Raw genomic sequence first — 22,353 nt, 5'->3', positions numbered from 1 at the left:
CTGAGGTCTATCAGATACGTATTTTGCACAGTGGCGAATGAGGCGGATCGCTTCCATACTGGTATCTGGAAATGCTGCATTGCAGGCAAATTCAGACAAGCACTTTACTGCATCCTGGAAAGAATCTATGGTTGCTGGGAAGTGTTTTTCAAATACAATTGCTGGGAGAAAAAGTGTGAACAGAAAAAAAATGTCATACTTTAAAAAAAATCTATTAATTCTAATACGAACTGACTGTAACAGAAGTCACGAGAGGCTGGTTCATTGATTGGTGCTGTCAAATGCTTGAGCATTAATAAAAACTAAAAAATGAATGCTCAACAACAACAACAAAGACAGCTAGAAGGCATTCATTCTATTTTAATAGCAAGTAAGTGTCTAAAATAAATCAAGGTAGCACCTGATCTAAAGGAGGGTAATTTTACAGTTAAACAAGAGAGCAATAGGTTTACTGCTTAACACTAGATCTGTGATTAGAGCTTAAGAGGGCTACCTAAAATACTGAGTTTCATGAACAAAAGGTCATCCCTTAGCAATATGGTCCTCTTGCCTTCATTTTTAAATAGTCATGTTTGAAGGCACATTCTTAATCAATGCTGAAAAAGTTTTAGGAAGCTGCAGAAGTTGAGACAGAGTAAGAGATCCCTTATGGCACTTAAAAGCCTGAGGGGATCTAGATCAGAATGGAAAAAAAAACATAGTTCCACCTATCTCAGCTAAATAGGACCATAAAGGAGCACAATTCAGAAACAAGGAAAAAGATAAGCAAACAACATAATAGTAAAATGACTGTTTTGTTTTTTTTTTTCCTGGACAAAAAAAAAAAGAATTGCTTCACTAAAATGAAAATGTACACAAGAAAATAATCTAAGGCTTGACTGATTTTACCATAGAAGACTATGAACAATCAATTTTTTTTAAAGGGGTAAGGGAAGACAGATGAATTAGTGAATTATTACAGACAACTATTACAGAGAATTATTATTACAGAATTATTTCCAGAAGTAGTTTCCCAGATGATCATTTGGCAAGTATAAAATACTGCTTTTAAAGTATGAAGTGAGCTTTACTATGCAGGCTGTAGAGCCAACAGAAAAACAAAGCTTCTCAGCCTCCAGAGTTACAAACGCTTTCATGATGCTTGAACATCATCAGTACTTACTGACAATGTGTCCTGTAGTCTGGAATGCAAGCTCCACTATACTTTCATCCTGATCTGAGGCAGCCAAATGAAATACTGAAAAAATGTTCTTCCAACCAGAACGAATGTTAGCAGCTTGGGAATTTACCATCTGTGCAATACACCGTACAACCATGTCTCGAATAGTAGGAGACCTGAATTAAGATGATAATAAATAGTAATTGTTTAAACTAAATTACCTAATGAATTAGAAATAGCGTAATTCTCCAGCAATTGATTTTACAAAAGCAATTTAAGATATTAATTGCGAAAGTTGGTGCTTATGATCCCAAGTGATTGAGTTAATTGAATGTTATTACCTGTTTCTCTTCATTATATGTTCAAATGGTCTTAAGAAGTCCTTCTGGAATCGGAAATTAGCAAGTTCTCCTTTTTCTAAAAACTTCATTGATAACTGCCTTAATGAGTCTACTGCAAAAATAGCTACATCTTCATTGGGATTGCAGCCAACCTGACAACACCAGGTAGAAACGCATGGTAAGTTTGCATCAGAATTCTTATGGGTTCAGCCCAAGCTGTCTTTACATTTGGTAATAGAAAACTGAGCAGTACTGGAGAATTAAACATTAGCCAATTCCATAAACCATGCTATTAATGCAATTCAGTAATCCCATATCAATTCCAACCATTTTCTACATTTTATATACTAGCATTACAACTTTCTCAAAATAAACAAGCTGTCTAGGAAGACTTCAACATGCTGATTAAAAATGCCTATCAAGCATTCACCTTGTAAGGTGTCAATTTAGACTTGAACAGAAAACAGCTCCTTATCCCAGGCTATGTAAAACACCCAAACATATAGAACAAAGAATTAAAGGAAACCAGTTCTAGACTCAGATCATGATAAATAACTTTAATGCGTACTCCTGCTTTTGCATTTATTATACTGTGCACCTCTGCCTTCTCACAGGCCTTTCCAGCTTTACAATTTATTTTTTTAAACTACTTATAGAGAAGGACAGAAAAATCGGTGTAATTCAGATGCGAACATGCTTTTCCATCAAATCTTTAAATAGAACTTATTTTTATCAATACTTCAAGCAATATAATTAACAGAGATACCTTATTAAAATGATCTCCAATAACTTCCCAAATTCTAGACCATTGTAGCCTTATCCGACCCATGTTGTAGTAAGAAATCTCTACTATCTTTTGCAGGCTAAACATTCGAGGGTGAGTAGCAGACAGCAGTTCATCCATAGACACGGCACAAAGCCAGCGAACGAAATCCACTGTTAAATGACCACAGATATTAATATAATATTTTTCCAAGATTTATCACAAAGCTATTTTGTAGTTTACAGGGGAAAAAAAAGATAAAACCTACCAATAGCATTTCCATCCAACCTTGTAGATCCTGTAAATATTCTGTAAAGTAAAGTTTAAGACATTATTACAATGTCTTTAAAAACATCTATTAAACACGTATGCAAGATTTTATATCCCAACTAATTTTATTTATTCAAAAATAGCAACTGTGGAAAGAGACTGAACTGTGAAAATAAACGTAGAAATATTTCAGTTACTTCCAATATTTAAAAATAACTCCATGCATGCATTGAGACTGGGGGGTTAGCATTATTTCTAATAGTATCTGCCCACTGACAGTGACAGATGACTAACATCAGCACCTTTATAAACTATGCAGCCCAGCTCCAGAGAAGTCAAACTTTTCCAGAGTACACAATTCCTACTTGCCATGACAAATAGATACTTGAAATATGTCCCCATTATGAAGTGCTGAGAAACACTGCAACCCTAAAGAGCTATTATGTGTTTGACATTACGCCTCCAAGTAGCTTGATACGATTTCACTACAAGGCAACTTTCATTAAACTGACATTGATCTTGCTGCCTATACTCAAACACAGAAAGCTTGTAAACCTTCAGAATGTACCACTTTGTACTGTGATTGTCAATTTTGACACCCATTTAGAAAATGATACTTTCTGATTTCTTATATGTTGAGATAGCAAGATCCATTAACACCCCAGTCAGATCAGTTCCGTCAGCTATAAACAGGGAATTTTTATGATATGTATTATGCCTTATCAAATCCAGTTAGCATAAATATGATTCACAGAAAGGAAGACTAGAATAATAATATGGTAATTTCAGACATCATCTACATATCCTGGAGGAAAGCAAGAAGTCAGTAACTACATTTAGGAGAAAAGCGGTCTGTCAATGATGCTCCCTATACAAAGGTAAAATGAGATTTGCTCTATGTTACTATATATAACAAATCGAGATTCACCAGACGGTACAGCAGTCTTCATTCTGCAGCTTTCCTGTAATAATTTTATAACAGTAAAATGCTTCTTGCCTCATCTTTCTGCTCCTTCTTGCAGAAAACTTCTGCTCCATAAAAAAACCAAAAAACCAGACAAAACCTCAAAGCACTTTTATATGGTTATACTTATGTAGTGTTTTGCAAATCATGGTAAACTAATAATTTCCTGTTATTACAACATGGTATTCCAATACTGTTAAAAAAAAAAAGATGGAAAAAGCAAATTCAACACAGTACCTGTCTACAGCAACAACAACACTCTGGGAGCTAGTTTCACCAATGGATTCCTGAATACTTGCTATTTGCTTCCAATCCACGTTTCCACCAACTACAGCAAACAAAATTTGAAAATGGATGAGGCATAATGCAGAAAGGGCAGAGAAGAAAGAGGAAGAGAAGTCATGTCACTGCAGTGTCTTTAAATATATTTTAAATTAACAGTAAGGAAAGTACACTATTAATTCCCCATGCATGGATGGGCATCTCAGTGAACTGCTGCATACATTTAAGTTCTAATTCTCTAGATTGTCTATCCATGTATAAGTTTGTTAGTCCCACAAAATTGCCCACATTTGGAACTATTATATGAATAGATACAAGAGGAAAAAATTCAAAAACACAGGGACCCCCTTTTTCTCTCCATCTTTAAATGGATCTTTGGTAATTCTGCTACTGGAAAAAAAAACACATCATATGATAGAGAACACTGCACGAAAGTGAACTTTTCACACTTAATCAGCAGCAAGTGAGTAAATCCATCCTGATAGGTTCTCTTTTTAATCATTCATTATGAATGATGAAGGAGAGGGAGAGTGCAGCTCCCACCAAAACTCATCTTAAAGGTATGTCTCAAGTACAGCAGCATTATCACCTAACAACAGCGAGGAAAAAAACTGCAAATAAAAACAGAAATATCTGTTTTGGAAGCTAGAAACTGTAAGCCACACCTGGAAAACCTCATGTTAAAATGCTAACTTCACAATGAGCAAGTTTCTGAAATTTCTGGTAACATCTAAGCTTGTATCTCCCCGCAAAAAAGAGTAATCTTGCAACCATTCTGGGTAATTCTACCTATGCCGCACACAAGTTTTTTCTCTTAGGCAGCCTATCAGAAAGATAGGGGAGAACAGAAGGCTCAAAGGAGGCCAGCGATTCTATTCTCAGCTTTGCAGGGACAGGAAAGTTCTTCTGTTTCAGACTGCCTCCCAAAAGTCTGCCATTTAGTCTTGCTGTGCTCCGCAGCTGGAGGAGGCTGTCAGATCTAGATAAATTGGCCCATCTGAAGAATTTTTCCAGGGCTTTAAGAACTAGCCTTTTCTGTACACATATATATATATATATTCTGTACATATATATATATATATATAACCTTACGCTAGTCTTTCAGCAACTTGTAATATTGTTGGATTTGATCAAAACATTTCTTTTAAGCACACAGGCTGCCAGGATCAATTAGTTTGAATATCAGTAATGTGTCAGCTAAGAAACACATTCCTCTGTGTGAGGTTGGAAGGGGTATTTCCAAGCAGTCAGATAATCCAAACCAGTACTGCCAGTTTACATGAAAATTCATTCTTACTGTAGGATTTATGATCAATGCTGTAAAGGTGCCACAGACAGCAGATTCCTTTTTATATATATTTCTATTCCAACATTTCTGAGATCTTTTACAAGGAAACAGTCAGACATATAATTCTGCTTCAATAAAAAACTGATTCCTCAGATTCTCATTGTCCAAGGAGGACTTTCAATTACCTAAAAACTACAGTTTGACTACAACTTATTCACAGCAGCAGCTTTTATCTTACGACTTTGCAAATAGGAATTAGAGTAGAAAAAGAGCTGAATTTCCCAGTTACAACTCCCAGTAAGAAGACCTTCCTACTAAAGAAGAAAAGGAATAGATGCTCCTTCCTTTAATTTTACAGCACAAATGCATGTGATGCCTTGAATTCTCAAGTAAAGCAGAAAAGGTCTACAGCAGAAAGATAATGCAAGTGCGATGACTGAATCAGTAATACAGTAAATTAGCCTTTTTGTTTTGTTTTTAAACACACATCTCTAGTTCAGCAGGAAGAGTGAATGCTGCTGCTTATGTGAGCATGATTTTGTAAGCACATTTCAAAGACAAGGCTTCTGTGTCAGACTGCAGCTTCACTTACTCCAATTAAACAACTATTTTCCAGTAAAATGTATGTCTGATCTGCGGGCATATACAGGTTCTTCCTATGAATACAGCTTTACAGGAAGATTGCTAGAAAGCTGTAGTTCTAGAAGATAGTTCAGAGTCATCACAGAAAGAAAATTCAAATACCTGCAACGCAGGATTTGTGGAGAAGAGCGGAAAGAACTGGAAACAATTGAGAAAGGGGCTCTGTTAAAGCATACTCATTTAGCATATAGTAAATTCCAGTGAGTTAGGCATTTTCCTATAAGACTAAAATGATATTATTAAAAGAAGAGAAAATGGTTAAATTTCCATATGTGCACTGTAACAAGCATTCCAGAAATTCAATTCAGGCAGAAACATTTTTATGCATTTGGGCACAGGCTATTTTCCTTAGAAATGAAGTTGACAGAAGGAAAAAAAAAAAAAAAAAAGGTCTTTAAGAGCTGGATCTACACCAATGACTAGCAAGTATGATTTATAGACACCTGACTACAGTTTACATTCCTGAGCTATTAGGACTTAAAATTTTTAAAGGCCAGTCACTTCGGCACAGAGAAACTGCCGATACTTGGAAATTGCAAAGCTGGATGGGTCATCGGGGAGCACTAAACAGGAGGATGCATATTAAAAGGGCAGGGAGAAGCCCAGTATATGAGATGTTGGCAGATGCAATAATTTCTAGGGATAAGGTTTCCCTTCAGCAAATCTTGGCAATGTGAGGCGAGTGCATAAAGGCGGGCCAAGGCAGGGCACCATGGAAAGAATAAGACCGACTGCAGAATAGGAACAACTGAATTAGGAGGACACAAAGCCTGACAATGAGGACGAGTTGAGGGGTAAGGTCAGGGAAACTAGTAAAATGATGATTACCACTCTTACTAATGGACTAAATTTTGGCTCTCGGGCCAGCCTATAAAAGGCACCTGCTCACTACCAAAACAATCAGAAGAAGAAACAGAATTTAAACTAAATTGATTTCCCCTCTGGTTTGAATGCTGCATATTTCTCATAAAAGTTCACATAATGGGATGTTTTATCTAGACATATTAACTTGCCTGTTTGGTAAAATATTCGGTGCACTGACTTAGTAGTATTATTAAATCTGGTCATACTATCAGGAATACATTCTTACTTGGTCAGCTATATTTTAACAGAAATAAATAACACATCATTTTCTTACATTTCACACTCTCCCATCCTACCAATAACACCTAACAGAGCTAAACAAATATTTCAAATATGACTATTCAAAGTGTAAAAGTGTACAAATGTAGACAATTATAGACTATTTCACAGTTACATCTCTGAACCTCATAGTCACCAGTAATGAAAGCAAAGCACAAACCAGTATGTTCTTGCACAAAGACATTTAAATGAAATACTTATTATCTGCATTACTTACCCAGTCCCAGCCCCACAAATTCATCGGGTGCCTGATCTTTTGTTCCAGTAAAAGAACCTTCCCTGCCACGCACTGTCCCTGAGATGTAACGAGGTTTTACTCCAGTTCCTATTAACTGTGCCAGCTCAAGTTGACTGATGCACTTCAGAATCTAGTCCAGAGAGTAAATAAGTTGTTTAGCAATAAAAAGTATTTTGAAACAGTAAAAAACAAAAACCTGAAGGCAGATCTTTATTTATATATAAAAATATATATATTCTAAGTACTCAAGGTTAGACAAATATTCCTGTTCTTCCATCTAAAATGGAAAGTAATTTAAATATTACAGCATTAGTCTCTCATAATTTTATTTCTAAACTGGACACATTTTTCTACTTTAATCAGCTGCATAATGAGTTCATTGTTCTATATAATCTAAGTACAAAAGTTTATACTTGACAGTTTTCTACAAAACACTATATTTTTGCACAAGTACACAAGTGCATTCAAAAACAGTACCCATTTTCTTACAGTTTAGGAACAAGTGACTTTTGTACCTCATGCCAGGAATTTCCTAAATAGTTTCCATCCGTATGAGCCACTGTGATGAGAGTTTTAATTGTGTCAATATTCTTCTGCTTCATTTCAGTAATACCAGAACTCACTGTAAGTAACGTAAATCTTGCTAATGCTTGGACGTACGCATCTCTTTCAAGCTACAAAAGAGAGGGGACAAAGGAAAAAAAAAAAAGGTAAGATTTACCTTGTATTTTCTTAGCTCTTGTTTTTAGTAGAATGTGTAATTTTGGCAACTATTATCATCTACTTTTCTCTTCTTAAAACCTAATTTCTAATGCGTTTTACGTAACAGAAATCTCTCCTCCTCCTTTCTGTAGTAAGCTGCACGATAAAGTCAGGCTCCCTCTACTCAGGAACACCAAGTGTAACGTGTGTCAGCACAGAACACATAGGTTCTCAACTTTCTGGGTTTATTTTTCAGGGTCTTTTTTTGGCAAGAGGATGCTGCTTCAGAAGAAGCATAGCTTCTTAGCTAAGCTTTTACTATCCTTATACTGCATCAGAACCTGCTCTCATAATGCTGCCTTAGCAGATTCTCCCAAGTTTCACGATTTTTGGCAACAGAATCCAAATAATATAACTAAAAAGCATGTTTTTCCAATCCCACAAAACTACTCAAAATGTATTTGATTTAACCTACACACTTTGGAGCACCTCAGAAGCTTGTGAGATGACTCATAGGTGTGTGAACAGCAACTGACCTATAATCTAAGCAGATGAAATCAATCAATATGGTACAAAAGTGAGTGTACCACATACAGGCACCTGATTTTTATGAATAGGATATATATAAACACCGAAGGAAAGTTCTCAGGTCTCATATGAACCTATTACAAATGTAGAAAGGGGACTAGAGTTGAGCTCAAAAGCTAAATTCATTCTCTTGTTGTAAACAGTTGTAAATCAGAGAAACAAATGACAACTATGAAATATATTTAACTGTTTGGATATTTGAGACTTTTGAAATCAAAGACCATTCAGCACATAATAATACCAAATATAAAATATTTTAAAAGAAAAAAACAAAAACAAACCAAAACTAGAACATCTGTTTCATAGGGAAAACACTAATATCATGACAATGGGCAACAGTACAAGAGATGGATTCCCACAGAGCCACATAGCACAGCTGCCCAACTACTATCACAGGACATGCTGGTAGAGGCACAGCACAAGAAGTACAAGCACAAAAATGGAAGTTTCTTGATAAGAGTACCAGCAAGCAGATAAGATTTGGAGTCTACAAAGCGTGTATCTTCTGAAAATGGGAAGTGTTTTCAGTCCTACCTTACTCCTGTTCCATACATATATTTCTCCTCTGAACCCTTTTCTAAGCCATCATAAAATAGAAAAACTAAGCAATGCATCCATCAAACCGAAATTAAAACAGATAAGGTAAGCAAACTAAGTACGTAATTTTGATGCACATCTTGTCCCAGACAAGATGTCTTAAAGACAAAACCCAAACTGCGTGACAGTCTAAGATTGAAAGCATAAATAATGAAAACAGAATTTTTAGGTGAGATTTTATTGTAGTCAGAGGTGAGCATGCATAGCTTCAACTATACTGTGTGCTTATGGAATTTTTGTAACACTAAAAGCGTCCATCTCCCTCCATTGTCTCTCAAGGCTTGTAAAGTAATGGTAAATGTTCTGAGACACTGATCTTAACTTCTGTGTGTTTATTCAATGAAACGAAGAAGTTTCCAGCACCAATCAATCACAAGAGAAAAATCTACTTCCAACAGTAACAATCTTTAAGTTAGTAGAAGTACAAATTTGCCAGACTCCTTCAAACCACCACAGTTATCTGGCACCTGAAGTCAGAAAATACTTTGCATCTCATCAGGGCCCTGTGCAATGGAACCAAGTCCTGTACTGCACTGCAATCATCAACAAACCAGTACTGTTAAAATGGCATCAACAAGACAGAATTCCCATAGGAAACCAGGAAGAAATATCAGTTCTGAATTGAAATTCAAAAATAAATAACTAACTAACTACTGTTTCAGCAAACGAGAAATGTTGCTTCTGGAACACCTGTAGTTCAATGAAGTTTGTGCCAAACCAATGGAAAGGTGCAACTGCTTCTGGTACATTCTTGGAGCACGGAAATCTTACAGCAAATGTGTCCTTGCCCTCCCTAGCCTGGGCAGACCCCCGCAGGACTGGGAGATAATCTTTGCAGCTGCTTAAAATGATATTTGCACCAGATCCATGTTTGCAATTTAGAAAAGAAAAAAAAAAAAGAGGAATGTGGATTTCATTGAACAGCTGTAGGCTCCAGGGAAGGCTCTGTTAATCAAATTTTTAAAGTCCTTTCAGTTCAGGAAAATAAAGAAGAAAAAATGAAGTGAAGGAAACTTTACATGATCTCAAAATGGACTTTTTAAGCAGCTGTATCAGAACTCCCAATGCGCCTTACCACATCAGTTATAAAAAATTACCTAATTTGTTGAATTAGAGTGCATGAAGAGAGGTAAGAGAAGCATTTGCTATCATAGTTAACAGTTTTTACTTTAAGTTAGTCTTACATGTTGTTTTTTTGTTTGTTTCTAAATGTTTTCAATGTAGACAAGAAATAATACAATGTCAAACACGAATTCTGCTTACTCCTGTCTTCAGTTATCCCTACAAAGCATGGCAGACTAGCACATCTTTCTGTATTTGAGAACAGTATATCAAACAGTTCACAGAGATGCTATTTTACTTTCGAAACTGCCTAGAAGGACTTCTTTTATGTAACATCACTTAGTAAAAAAAGCTAAAAAGAAAGTACTCTGACAGAACAGCAGTCACTGGTAGGGAAACAAAAAAAACAGTATATGGGCATGACAGCATTACAACAAAACAGGAAGAAAAACGTTACTTTATTTAAAACGTTCTTGTGAAGTATCACAGAATCATAGAACGATTTGAGTTGGGAGGAACCTTTAAAGATCAACTAGTGCAAGAATGCACAGAAGTGAACAGACTATAGGTACTGATGTGCACAGCTTCAGCAGCAAGGGCTCTTCGAACCACATTAACACTATGCTAGTACATGAAGTATTGTCTCAATTTAATTTTTTTTTTTTACCTGAATGTTGAAAATGCAGGCAATCCTGATAGCACATCGTATACCCTCCAAACAAAGAGATGCAACCTCTGTATCATCGCAGTCTTGTAGACCCACACTGAATGCAGCTAGGAACGGTGTCCATGCCAACTGGAACACATACAAAATGAAAGTTACATTAGCACCTGCAAGTACTTGAAGGGAATAAACATTACAGTTTCAACACCTTGCTGAAACTTAACTTTAGACCTCAACTCATACAATTAACCTTGAAGTTGCCTTTTGCCAAAGGGAACAGTTAGGAGAGACATCAGACAAAGACCAGAAGTAATACAGATAGACAATCCCCACAGAACCACTCTTCCTGTGTCCAAGCAACCCACAAAACCCCCAAATTTATGTTCGTTAGATGTCTGTTGCAGTTTTGGTATGCCCTAGATAACTTTTATCTGTGCTACAGGAATACTTCACACAGCAAGGAATAGAAATAGAGCCAATAATTATGGCAAGTACCGACATGTTCAATTCCACAGTGTATAATACTTTTGATTGTAAAGAAATCTATGTACTTCAATAAGCCAAATTTGTCCTGGTAACACAGGAAGCGAAAAATAAAAAGAGACTCACCACTCTTATATTTGTTGTCCTCAGCCCTCCCTTTTTGCCTCTAAGCCCACTGCTGCTGTTTTCTCCTGCTTTAGGTGGGACTGAGAGTGTATTAGGCTCAGCTAAAAGTTATTGCAGGAGAGTCCTCACACTCTTGTCCTTGGGGTCAAGGCATGCAGAAAAAGCAAGCAGAAGATGCAACGGATCCTGACATAACTACATGTGGTTATGGAGAGGAAATCCCAGGGTATAAAGAAGGAATTTAGAAATAATTACCGAAGTCACCCTGGATGCAATACAGAATCGATGGCCAGAGCAGGTAGCAATAGATTGCACACTTTATTTCAAATCAAAATGATGTATCACAGAGCTTTGGTTTTGTTTAAGCCAGCAATTCCAACAGCACTACCTCAGAAAACTGTTTAAAACTTCATCAGAACAAAACCCTAGTAGAGTCTTAAAGAATTTAGACAAACTTCTAGATCCAGGACTTAACTTCCTGATGCACATTCCAGAAGTGCTTATTTCTTTTCTTTTTGTCCTTTTTTTAATTTTCATTCCTAATGAAAACAAAACTAATGTGAAATATTGCAAAACTGAAACACTTTCCTCTGTTAAGAGAAATTTAGAGGTCTGTATGATATGCTGTACAACTAGATTTAGGTTGTTATTTATCACAGACTTTTGTCATTAAAGGTGAAAATCAATCTTCTAAACTACGCATTCAATTCTGGGGTGTGCTTAGATGGTTACATAAACTATGTATTTTTGTTCTGATTTAATCATTCAGCAAATCTATCTCTAAATAAACTTATAATGGTAAATTTTACTGTAGCACCAATGGGTGAAGGAAATACCTATAAATTTAAAATGTTTGCTGCAAACTAAATTAAATAGTCTAAATAAACAATGCGGGATTAGATATACATAACATCCATAGCTCTCACTTTTGAGAAGACAGTTCTCACTTCAACATATAACACTGTCATCAGTACGTTAGTTTACGAACATCCTAAAGCAAGAGAACTTCTCTTATCACCTTCACAAAACATGTTTAGGGTGTTAATTTACCCACATGCTTCATATTTAGTTCCTTTGAAAAAAATAAATATGGATTTGGGGAACGTACTTTTCAGATAGTAAAGGGTAGGAATGTTAGAAAGTAACAGGGCTGGTATTTTAAGGGAAAAAAAAAAATCTATGAGTATTATAGATGCCTGTACACAAGTTATTTAATTTCAGCCTTTAAGAATACGGTAGAGAAACCACGTACAGCATACCTCTGCTAAGTGATCTCTGAAACCAGATCTTAAACAAGAGCTTCATGCAGCATTATTCTGTACAGAGTAGTAACCTACTTTTATTAATATGGTGATACAGAACTTAGAATTTTGCCTCACAGACAATGGTCTTACAGCCACATGCTCATTCCCTCTGTAGCCAGGGCCCAGAGCTCAATCTGACCTCGCAGCACACCATTTTAGGGAGCTATCTGTTTCTTGTAACGGTGATCTTCTGAGAATTTAACTCCACGGAGCAGTTCACAAAGGGGTCATACGAGCACCACTACTGGCACAAGGGCAGCGAATGAGAGCACACGGTGAAAGCACAACAATCTCTTCCAGTGTCTGTTTACCGAAATGAGTTAGTTATGCCAAAGATCATACCCAATAGCATTCTCAGACACAGTAAGCTATCGAACGCACTTTATAACTATGAATAGTAACCATTGGTATGAAAAAGGCATTTGGGTTGCAGATTGCCTTGCACCTACACGATGGTGAGGACAGGTATTTAGAATTACACAAATTAAAAAAAAAAACAACAAACAATACCCAAGTGTAATACAGGTCTAGCTACTTCTCCCTAAACTAGATGACAACCCTAGACTCCCTGAAATACTCATTTGGAACAGACAACATTAGCAAGAAGAAGCTTATTCTGACAACTGCCACCCCAAAATGCAACGAAGTAATCTCTCCTAGGGGCAGCAGGAGGGACTCAAACTATGAGCCTGAGATTGTTTTGACTACATCTCTATACTTGAAATAAAAATTCTATTATTTCAAGTTCTTAACTGCTCTTTATGCTTTTGTTCCCCCACCTTACTCTTTGTAACTACCCCGTTATTAAACCATAAAGTTTCCTCTATCAGCACAGAAACTTCTTAAATCCCAGTGTAAGTGAAACTGCAATAGAAGGCTCAAAGTCCATCCTTTCCTGTTGCACGTTAAATAACTTACAAAATAATCAACACACAGCAGATACAAACCTTTGGTAGTATTTTCAAGAAATCCGGTCAGTCAGCATTTTGTATTAAGAAGAAACTAGGTTAAATATCTAAATGTGTAGCTCACCTTAAACATGGGTCTCACATGCTCCAGGTGTGTTGCACTGGTAAATGGTGCCTGGACATGGCTCACTGCCTCCATAAGAGCCTTAGCTGTCTTAGCCATTTGTTCCATTTCCAGATTATACAGCAGTCTTCTCTGTTTTTCACTAGCGACACCTGTAAACACATTTTTTTCCTCTTTACATTTGTGCATCTTTAGCAGCTTCATCTTCAGGAACAATAGAATTTTAAACATTTAAGTGCCATACTTAAACATGGCTTTTTTTTTTGATTTGTCTTTACTTCTGAAATTGTCACAAAACCAAAATATTTCCTTTAGAATACCGACACAATTTAACTTAAGGCAAGCTTATGTACGAAAAGTAACCGAATTTTAATCCTAAATGAAAGCTTAAAGATTTGCACAAAAAGCATTCCTTCTCTATCACCTCAACTAACAACATAAACATCACACCCACGCTAAGCTAAATTCACACTGAATCGAAGCTTCACAGCACAGAAAACAACGTAAGTGGACATACTTTTCCTTAGAGAGAACTACTTTATCACCTTTTCATTTCAGTAATGGAACCTCCATCTTATCAACAAAGAGAAACCGAAGCTGAATACAAGCAGCTTCTTTAAAATTATAATAAAAACACTAGTGGAATAATTATTGAAAATTGCATGGGTACTGTTTTCCAGATGCAACTTTCCTGAACACAACCTGTTCATAAGACTAACCTAGGACTTGCTTAAAGCATACAAATTTGGCTACACTGGGAAAAAGCCAAGTCTCTTAATAGTCTCCATATAACTAGAATGAATAACATCTGAATCTCCACATTGTGAAAAACACAAAAATTTTGTCTGGTATTTGAGAGAGGAAAACATAATTAATTTAAAAAGTGTAGTGAATTAGGGCCCTGTAAATGAAACAATGTAAGATTTTTGAAGAAGCCTGCTTATCTGAAGGGAAATACAATGTTTACTCCAGAAATAGAAGGTACAACTACTGTGTTTGTTTTGCACCATGCCTACCAACAATACTGCTATTTAATGAAGTCCTCATATGCACTTCTCTATGTTGCCGGTCAACAGCTAAACCTGTATTTGTATCATCAATGCACTAAAAACCGCAACTTCAGTAGCACAGGGAAGCGAGAATAAACATCTGCGCTTAACACACATTTGAAGGTAGCATCATGCATTTGTGTTAAAAGAAAAAGGATATAAAATTAAAAGTTAGGACTAATTTTGAGTTACGCAAGTCACGCTGGTTTCATTCATCTCTCGTTTTAAACAGGACATAGAGTGCCAGCATTAGCTTCAATTACTTACTTTGCTTACTGGATTTTGTAGGTATTGTTAATTCCTTTGTTTCTTTCATCGAAATCTTCTTTCCAGCTATTTCATTATAGATAGCAGACAAATATTCTTCAGGGAGATCCTTACTGTCATTGATACCTCTGTTCATTTTAATATACTGTTCTTTTGTCATCTTATTTTTAACCTGAAACCCAGAAGGAATCTATTAATATGAACATGAGGCATGTTCATTGCAGTTAAAATGCTGCCTACAAAGCAGCCAAACAGATGAGTAGTTACCATGAAGGATGAACCTGCTGACTCTCAAAAGAAATTTTTATGCAAGACTACACTGACAGATCTACAAAATCAGCCATGGACACTCACAAACATTCAAGTAGGATCTGCAGATTTATTAGCCACATGTTACCAAAAAAAATTAAATTGTTTTGTCACACAGACCAGGCTATTTTAAATATAATTTCAGTGTTCACTAATTTTTCCAGATTTATTTATTTATTTTTACATAAATGATGATGGCTAATTACTACAAGTTTGAAAATTATGCACTGCAAAAGTGAGATTTACTGAAATATGGCTGCGTTATTTTTTCAAACTGTCTGAAATTAAGAGTAGATCTGTGTTAAAATCAATAGGTAAGCAATTATACAAGTTCTGCCTTTGACTGTAAGCTAGAACACTACTTTGAGTGCTGTGTTCAACACAGGGTAGGGAATCAATACCCTATGGCAAGGACTAACCAAGACAACTTAATTCGAGTATCCATGAAAAAGAATACTGTTATTTAAAAGGTGTACAAACTTAAGCTACCATGCTTCTTACATGCATACTGGTGTTAAATCGAACATCAAGCTTTCACAACTACACTGTCACAAAGCCTGAAAGTTAGACATCCATAGAGTACACAAGTATTCTTATAGCAACATACCTGTGGACTGTGAAGATCTGTTGTCAACATGATGATTGAGTAAGCTAAGACATATGCAGTGTCTGCACTAGCAAAAAGAGTTTGCCTGAGTCGAGAAAGAAGAAAGATAACATCAAGTTTAACATACTACAAATTTTACTTATTATTCAGCTTTCTGAAATTCTGAAGATAATGTATGGCTTACCCTTGGTTACATTCTAAGTATCTAGCAGCAAATTTCTCCATTAGGCGATCAATTTTTTGAGCCTCTCCTGGAAGACGAAATCCCTCTAGAAACATACGCAGAGCTGAAACAAAATCCTTTCCTGAAAAGTCGTGTTGGTCTACATATGCATACATGACTTCTTTGTTAAATTTGTCATTGTCTCCCAGGAACTCCCCAACCTGAGTCTAAAATAAGAATAGAAAAGACAAACTAGCACATTTACACTGGGAAAAAGAAAAGTGAATAAGAACACACTCATACTGCCCATGTGTCACAAAAAGAGAGGCTCATACATAGTTAATGAAGACATACTGCTGCTTCTCCTCTACTCTCCAAAGTGAAGTATTTTGTCCATATATTCCAGTGCTCTCTTACATGCTCTACATGCCTGCTTTTCTCCTCTGATTTTATGTACAATTTTATTCTATTAGATACATTCCACATGTGCAAAAGACAGTTGGTATTAACAGTCAGTGTTCGGTTCCCTGCTGTAATGCTCTTTGTAGTTAGGAAACTTACTGTAGGAATGAAAACTACTGAACTACAGTACAAACCTCAAATACCAGCAGGTGATGCCCAAATATATGTAGCTGGTACTCAAATACATCCCACTGATCCCTCTCAATGCAACACAACACACTGAAAAATACCTCGCATTCAGATAAAGGTGTCTATGTATGTAAACTGAGGTTAAAATTTTGTTTTGATGGCTGATTCTACATTCTAATACTGAAATTTGTGACTGCAGCCACAGCTACAAGCATGCACATATGCAAGCCCTTCCTTGGGGAAAAAAAAAAAAAGAAAAAAAAGGTGGCTGCTCAGCACTATGGTGCACACTGCTGTTCCAGAAAGCTGTCTCTTTCATGACAATACCAATGCAAGATATTTCCACCCTCCTCTGCCAGACACTGCAGGACCCTCCCAAACCCAGCAACAGCTTTTAGCTGTAAATCATATCAAAGAACGAATCTAGATTAAGTAACATTCCATTGGGAGGCAGCAAAAATGCTTTTCATGTTGTAGTGCCACATTACTTTTTAGCTGCCTATTAACTGCAGTTAATTCTAGCAGACCCTTTCTGGACTAAAGTAAATACAGTTTAGCAAACTGCTCCTAGCAACACTAGCAAGCCTTGAGTCAGCTCAAGTAGGTCTGTCTTTTCCTTTACACCCCACTGAACTGCAGGATGCTTATACTACAGGGTACAGCTCTCTCACATACTCTGTTTTAAATTCCTTGACTTCCCAAATTTTGAAAGAGAGAAAAGTTTCCTTTTTTTCCTCATTGTACAAGAATGTTACATGTTTTAAAACACTCTCGTGATTTGCAATTAATATAAAAACATCAGCACAAGCAAAAAAAAAAACATCAGGAAAACAGTTTTCTTACTGAATCTAATCTCTCCTCTTGATGCAAGAACTGAGCAATATCTTCTGGGGTAGTGCCAAGCATTCCTTGTTCCTGCAGGTACTGAATCCCCCTCTTTGGTTTCTTATTGAATCTGTACAATCAAGACCAGGAAAGAATGAGAGTTAACCCTTTTATGTACATGCACAAAACCTTACCTGCTTAATCAAAGAAGATTCAATAGTTTTGGCTGAGATATCAAAAATCTGTATATTAAGTATTTTTCCCTCATCAAGCTACGTATTAGATAGGAATAAGCTACTCCCTTCGGTGATTATTGCCTTCATCATTTGATTTTTTTTCTCTGCAGCCACCTCTTTCTCTTTCCTACACAGCTGCCAGCACAGCATCCAAGCAAGTCTGAGTAAAGACAGCTAAACACTTATCATTTGCTCTGGTACGGAGTTTCTGCTCTTCTCTGATCTAATCAAAACCAACTAGAGTTCCATGTCTACTGCACATTCCTGAACTGTGTATGTGTGTATACATATGTATGTAGATACACAAAATATATACAAATATATATATATACACACAGAGATAAAAAATAGATAAATATATAATAAATTACACATTTTGAAGTGTTCTCTCCATGAAGAAAAAAATCCTCCACAAACCCAGCAAATTCTTAGTTTGGAAAGGAATAATTATGCTTTATTGTTTCTTGTTTTAATCTCTATGAACCACTCTAGAAATCCATGAGTTCAGGTCAGACTATACAACCTCGGAGGTCTTTACCAACCTAAATGAGTCTATGAAAGAGGTGCCTGTAAGAATGGAAATGCACTAGACAAGGAACCAAGTAACTGAAAGAAAATGAAACCCTGAAGGATTAAGGCATGTTTGTTCAAGGTCTGAAAACTCTAATACAGAAAACTTTTATTTTTGCTTAGACTGACCTCACTGAAGTGAGGTGACAAGGCTGAAATCACATGGAAGATTCATGTCAGAATCCACTGAGAAATTATACTATCCTACAGTTCAAATTATGAAAAGTTAATGAATTAGGAGGGAGCAATATCTTAAGCTATAGGCACTTCCATCAGCAATGTGTACAGTAAAATAGGTAGTATTCAATTGATCGCATGAGTTCAATGTTCTTTTTATCCAAATACAAAAGTCTTATTTTTAGACAAGCAGGTCTGGAGAAAAAAGAACAAACATTCAGAGTACTCATCTTCTAGCTGTGAGGAATTAGGTTAACACAAAACACTGTTGACAGGCTCCAAAGGGGACACCATTCAGCACTCTTTCACCAGAGGAAGTGCTGTTACATCCAGAGTTTTTTTCCTAACACAAGATGAGTATCTATGAGGAGAAGGAAGAAAAACCCAGGAATCTTCATAGCTCCAAAAGAATCCACCCTCCCATGGGTGATAAAAGGGCACTCACAAGTCAATTCCTTGTTCTATTATTTCCTTTTGTTGCTTTAGGACCTCAAACTGCTCTGGGTTGTCAGTGCCAGACATCTGTGTGCTGTAACTGCCAATTCCTGATGAAGCAGTAGAATCCAAGGAATTTAAGCTTCCATATCTGTTAATTGTCTCAGGGTGTTTGGTTTCATTGCTGTCTTGTTCTGTGGGTTTTTCTTGGCCTATAAATTGGAAAGGATTACATAGATACAAAATACATACAGAGAAAAGAAAGTAAGATCACAGGTTACTCTTCAATTATTTTTGAAATCCTCTCCAAAGGCTTCTGAAAGCTACTAGTTATCTTCAGTGACCTGTTTATTTTTACATAAATATTCTGGTTTTGTTTTGGTTGGGAAAATAACCAAAAAATCACTACAGTATATCAAGGAGGATTCTTTCAGTACATCATGTATCTGAAATTTAAGCCGTAAATTGCAACTATAATTTGTAAGCACTTGGGAAAAAAACAGAACTTAGAAATCTAGTTATAGATCTTTTTATTCTCAAGGCCAATGTTACTTTTGACATGAAGCAAACCACACTAGAAGTTTCTGAAACTGAGCACCTAAAAGTGTTTATAATCACATAAGCCAACTATCTGGGGCTCTCAGTTCAACAACAGCGGTGCTAACCATGTCTAAATTTCAACTTCCACTTTAAATTGGTACTTCAGCTACCAACTCTAAACCCTTAATCTGAAAATTCTGGTATAACCTTAAGACTTTTAATCTGAGGTCTGATAGAAACAAGATTAAAGCAAGTAATGATTTAGTTACTTCACTGCTTGCAACATTGATTTATGCATAGCTATCGAATTTCCACTCCCCATCCAGGTTGCTTTAGTTGTAATTTAATCAATATGAAATTAGAAGTGCTTCAAAGTACATTTTATAGTCACTTTGAAGTTAGAAATGTGTGAAATAACAGCATTTAGTCATTTTCAATGTAGTACCATTCCAGGGATTCAGACAATTAAGAAAAACAACTTGTTCAAATGACACCAACTGAAAAATACTGAAATTTCTACCCCCCAAAAAATACTAATATTGCGCCTCCCCCCAGGGGTTTTGCCAATCTAGACACTAAAAATATCAAAATACTGGAGAAATGCACTAAATTCCTGCAGCATCTCTTTACTAAATCTATAAGAAGGGCATCTCATATCTTACCAAGTGTTGTCTGAGAATTGGGATTTACGTACTGATCCTTACTCCACTCCACCATACACTTCAGGATTGATACTAAGCATTCCAATCCTTTCTTTCTCAAGCTTAATTCCTAGAATAGATTTCAAAAGAAATACATTAGTGGACTGAAGAGTTTAGTCCTAACTTATTATTCCAAGGAACATGAAATTTCATAAAGTTTGGCAGAATTTCTTGTACCTGAACATTGGACATGCCAAGCTCTTGGCTTCCCCTTCCTTGAGCAATCTTAGACAGGTCATTAACCAGCCTTTCAAATATGTTTGCAGCATTTAAATCACAATCATAGTTCACGTAGATGTCCACTACACTCTGGGCATCTATAAACAAAGTGACATTGTCAACCTTGGAATAAAAACTACATAGCTCATTGAAAGGCAAATACAGTTTCGTTCTTCAGCATAAAAATGTAAAAATCAGAACCAAGCAGTCCTTAGTACCTGCACATATCCGTGTCAGAGTTTGTATAACCATCCATTTATGATCAAATGAGCTAGTAGAGGTTTCCAAGATATACAGGAAAATTTCTTTGAAGAATACCTATGAAATATTCCAGGAAGAGGAAAAAAAAAATCTATTACAAACATCATAATGAAATTTGACAGCTACCATTCTGATGCATATAATTCTGAAAGCATACAGATAATATGGAAGAAGCATTCTAGATGTACAGGAGAGAGGGGAAAAAGCGGAAAGGTAGAAAAACAACTTATGTTTGACATGTTGAAATTAGGACTTCAAATCAGTACTTACATACCAGTGCTGTGAAATCCTGAATGTCAATTTAACAAGAATTCTACACTGCTCTTAGAGTTCAGTATCATTTGAGGTTTGGAAAGAAGAGATTATTACCTTACCACAGAAGACTTTCCCTACAAGATGATGACATGGCACACATGTAACAAACAGCACATTATGCCAATTTAAAGTATCGGTATCATTAGAACGGGAAACATCTTGACACAGAATAATCACTCTACAGTATCACATTGTTGTAAGATGAGCACTGGTCAGGCACAGCATAAAAAATGCAGCACGTCCATTAACAGGATGACCATTTTCCAAAATGGACAGTAGTTTTTCCTGAAATTGCTTCAGCGCAGATGCTTTCTGTTCAGAACAGTGACTATTTTACCCTCTCTTAATTGGTTCCTCACCAGATACAGTAGTATCATAGCCTGCATATTTCAGCTGAGCATGCTTCGCAGCTACAGCAGGCTTTTTCTCTTGCTTCTTCCCTAAGCGGTGGCAACAGCTGTGAGAGCATATGAACTCAAAATGTGAACTACTAGATGGTGTTACATCACCATCCCACGCAGCGTTACATCACTGCTCTGCACCTCTGAGAGCTCACCTCTCCGCAGCCAGTTGTGGCTACCAAATCTATCAACGTGTTTCTTCTAGAATGGTGTCAACAGTCCCATGCCTTCAAGATCCTGTTCTCTGAGAGCAGCACACATACATCCAAATACGTAACTACCCTTACTCTTAATATTAGATATTCCCTTATATGACAGATTTTTTACAGAGATTTCATGCTATTAGACAGGTAGAGATAAGTACAAGGCTAATTTTGCTTTGACACGTTTGGGGAAAACTGGCAGCACTGATTTTCAAACATTTCTGACGGTAAGTATACTGCCCCCAGCAAAATGCACTAGCAAAATTTACATTTTGTTGGCCCCCTTAGAGGAAAAACATGCATGCAGTGCAATCCCAGTTAGTTTTTTAATAAGGATCCCTACAAAACACAAGGAGTTCAACACACAGCGTATCAAAGACTAATTTAAGTGGAATATAATTTCAAGAGCTTAAAGACACTCAGAGTACTGATTTTAGCCACAACTTTATGGAATCCAACAGAGGAAGACAAAACTTTAATAAAGATCATGCTATAAGCAATTAGTTACATTTTTACTTATCTAGTTAGTTTGAAAGAAAGTAATGCTATAAACCCTGTAGAATCAGGAAGACTGTATTTTTCTTGTAGAGAGTTTTTAAAAAATCACTGATGAAGCAGAGAAAAACATTTCAAGTATAAAAACTAAACCCAAATCTTTAAGCTGCAAGGGAAATTAGCTGCATGGGCTGCATACTACAATGACACTTTAAATCTCTATGCTTCCTTTACAGACTTCTTGCTTTTGGTATCGACTTTGGACAAGAGTATCTTAGGATGAACAATTTCTCCCAGCAGTACTAATTACGTATATTTAAGTATTTAAAAACAGTATGTAG

The 22,353-nt window shown here is 36.3% G+C and overlaps 1 protein-coding gene across 2 annotated transcripts in view; it reads right to left on the bottom strand.

The window, feature by feature from the left end:
* ARFGEF1 (ARF guanine nucleotide exchange factor 1) overlaps positions 1-22,353 on the bottom strand; it is a 92,289-nt gene that overhangs the window by 15,437 nt on the left and 54,499 nt on the right. For both annotated transcript variants that reach the window (XM_083824153.1, XM_083824154.1), the window contains exons 11-28: positions 20,556-20,655; positions 20,296-20,435; positions 20,080-20,188; positions 18,888-19,089; positions 17,478-17,589; positions 16,065-16,270; positions 15,881-15,965; positions 14,965-15,136; positions 13,649-13,800; positions 10,707-10,835; positions 7,606-7,764; positions 7,070-7,220; positions 3,735-3,825; positions 2,532-2,572; positions 2,267-2,436; positions 1,501-1,652; positions 1,163-1,335; positions 1-161 (exon numbers count right to left, since the gene is read on the bottom strand). In XM_083824153.1, coding sequence (XP_083680279.1) covers positions 1-161; positions 1,163-1,335; positions 1,501-1,652; positions 2,267-2,436; positions 2,532-2,572; positions 3,735-3,825; positions 7,070-7,220; positions 7,606-7,764; positions 10,707-10,835; positions 13,649-13,800; positions 14,965-15,136; positions 15,881-15,965; positions 16,065-16,270; positions 17,478-17,589; positions 18,888-19,089; positions 20,080-20,188; positions 20,296-20,435; positions 20,556-20,655 — 2,505 coding nt within the window. The remainder of the gene's footprint in view (positions 162-1,162; positions 1,336-1,500; positions 1,653-2,266; positions 2,437-2,531; positions 2,573-3,734; positions 3,826-7,069; positions 7,221-7,605; positions 7,765-10,706; positions 10,836-13,648; positions 13,801-14,964; positions 15,137-15,880; positions 15,966-16,064; positions 16,271-17,477; positions 17,590-18,887; positions 19,090-20,079; positions 20,189-20,295; positions 20,436-20,555; positions 20,656-22,353) is intronic.

This window comes from Anser anser (assembly GCF_964211835.1).
Source record: "Anser anser genome assembly, chromosome: 2".
Classification (NCBI taxonomy): Eukaryota; Metazoa; Chordata; class Aves; order Anseriformes; family Anatidae; genus Anser; species Anser anser.
Note: the sequence above shows the minus strand (reverse complement) of the source record. Positions and strands in the feature narration are given on the sequence as shown.